The sequence below is a fragment of the Schistosoma mansoni genome, assembly GCF_000237925.1.
Source record: "Schistosoma mansoni, WGS project CABG00000000 data, supercontig 0170, strain Puerto Rico, whole genome shotgun sequence".
NCBI classification, from domain to species: domain Eukaryota; kingdom Metazoa; phylum Platyhelminthes; class Trematoda; order Strigeidida; family Schistosomatidae; genus Schistosoma; species Schistosoma mansoni.
In genome coordinates this window covers 349,152-351,327 of record NW_017386057.1, presented here as the reverse complement: position 1 = coordinate 351,327, position 2,176 = coordinate 349,152, and the positions used below count along the sequence as shown (strand labels likewise).

The 2,176-nt window shown below is 34.0% G+C and overlaps 1 protein-coding gene across 1 annotated transcript in view; it reads right to left on the bottom strand.

Moving 5' to 3' along the window:
* Nucleotides 1-1,320, bottom strand: part of Smp_173720 (transient receptor potential cation channel,subfamily m, member, putative) — a gene marked incomplete at its 5' end in the record, with an annotated part of 8,863 nt that extends 7,543 nt beyond the window's left edge. The window contains 2 exon segments of the mRNA XM_018796821.1: nucleotides 371-787; nucleotides 1,069-1,320. Of these exon segments, the coding sequence (XP_018646849.1) occupies nucleotides 371-787; nucleotides 1,069-1,320 (669 nt within the window).
* Between the last annotated feature and the right edge of the window lie 856 nt (nucleotides 1,321-2,176).

The following is a 2,176-nucleotide window of genomic DNA, read 5'->3' as shown; positions in this document are numbered from 1 at the left end:
AGACATTCTTTTATCCAGAAAGACAGTGAGAGACTTGGAAAAAGTAAAATTACCTGCTCCATTTAAGTAAAACTTGGCTCAACATTATAGGTACGAAAAGATTCCATTTAATTACGTGCAGGATATCATGAAGTATGTGGCCTTAGCAGCTTAGTAGATCAATGAAAATAGTTAAAAGCATTATAATTTAAGATCACTAACAGATGACAAAAGAAGGATACAAAATAGTAGATAGAACGTTTTTGTCATCTTTAGTCAAAGTATATGATAAGGCTTACAAAATAATAAATTTATAAAAATTTATAAGAATGTCTTCGGATATTCCACAGTATAATTTGATATCGTAGACCCATAAAAATTAAGTACTCACCGTGTAAAGACAAAATTTGGTCTTTGGTGCAGTATAAAACATTTTGATTTTTTCTGTAAAATTTCTTTGCATAGGTTCAGATCGTTTGGAATTTTTATGAGAAATATCCTCTCTATCCGACACATCTGCATTTTCAGTAAATCTAGCCACAGTTTGATGATGATGATTTACACTGACATGTGGACGTTTATCTTCCCATGACAAAATATGATCGAAGTACAGTAAAAATGGTAAAATCAAGATAACAGACGTTACCAACATATTAGCGCGCATACCATGACACCATGCGAAATCCAAAGAGTTTTGACAGGCTTGAGAACTAATAAATTTACGTCGAACAGACTGAGCAGCAAGTTGAAGACAATTGAAACCACCCCATAGAGATGATTCACCTTCAACCAAATACAGGGTGAATTCCTGGTGTTTAAACAGCAAAATTATAGAACGTTATTTACTAGGACCTTTAACTACTTATTGATACTAAGTAGCAAAACAAAATTAGTCAAAAAAATAAGCATACTTCAACTGACTACAACTGATTAATGTTTTTGTAGTTGCTTCTTTACGACTGATAATTAAAAATACGTTTTAAAGAAAAGATTTTCATGAAGTTATCAAATTCAATAACAGCATTAACAACAATGCATATATATATATATATATATATATATATATATATAGCATTAAGAGAAACTAACCGGATCAATTGCATTGCACTCCTCTAATACACCAATCGCTAAATTTTCAAATTCTTCCACATAAGATTCATACTTCGTTTTGCCTTCTGTATCATACGTTGGCAATAGCTTACTCATATCCGTATAAAGACAACAAGCAATTAAAGCTAGTGTCAATGCATCATCACTTCGTTCCCAAAAATATAAAGCCATTTTATGACGTTGATAAAGTATAGCCCACAAAAATAACTCCTTAAATGAAAGAAAAAACATTTGCAACAGAGTTAATTAAATAAGCACAGCCTCCTAAAATTCAGCTCAAAAATCACAAACCGATAAATAAACCGTATTTTATTTAGATGAAAAAGTTTCTTCCGTGCATATTCTTAATTATGTGGTGTACTTTACCGTCACGAAACAGCTGGACAAACAGCATTACAAAAGTTCAATACAGCCTTCTTTCGAGATACTAACAAACTTAACCAATTCAAGATAACGCTCAACAACAGGTTCCAAGCCTTATAGGATCTACTGAAAGAAGAAGAAACTACTATGGTGGACAACTGGAAAGGGATCAAATGTTATAGCAACCATCCTACAATCAATTTCGATTCTAGTCAATTTTGGTTAAGCCCTTTTTATTAACTTACTTAACAGACATCGTCATTTGGATAGTAACAATTTGCATATTCTTTGCACTGCTATACCACTAGAGCACATGACACTCTATCCGAAATGTTGACTGCTTAAATATCATTCGATGACTCATACTCCTCCCCATATGTGTACGCACGCAAATATTATTATCAGCCTTTGTTTTGCTTTGCTGTGCCCTTATCAAATCTGACTATAAATTGCCTATGTAATTGTTTGCTATTCGCTCGCTTGCTCCTCGTTCGTTTCCTTCGCTTGTTCGCTTGTTCACTCGCTCTCTCGCTTGCCGCTCACTCGCTCGTTCATATTCGCTCAGGTGTTGTTAGCTTTCTAACCTGAGTTATTCGACAATAAACTGTAGTTGCTGCTATCCTTTGTCTTCTGATTTTACGCACCGTTAAGATTAGAATTATATCGGTTATCGAAACGAACGATTAACGAATCGCGGCACTACAAAATTGAAGGCCTCGCCGAA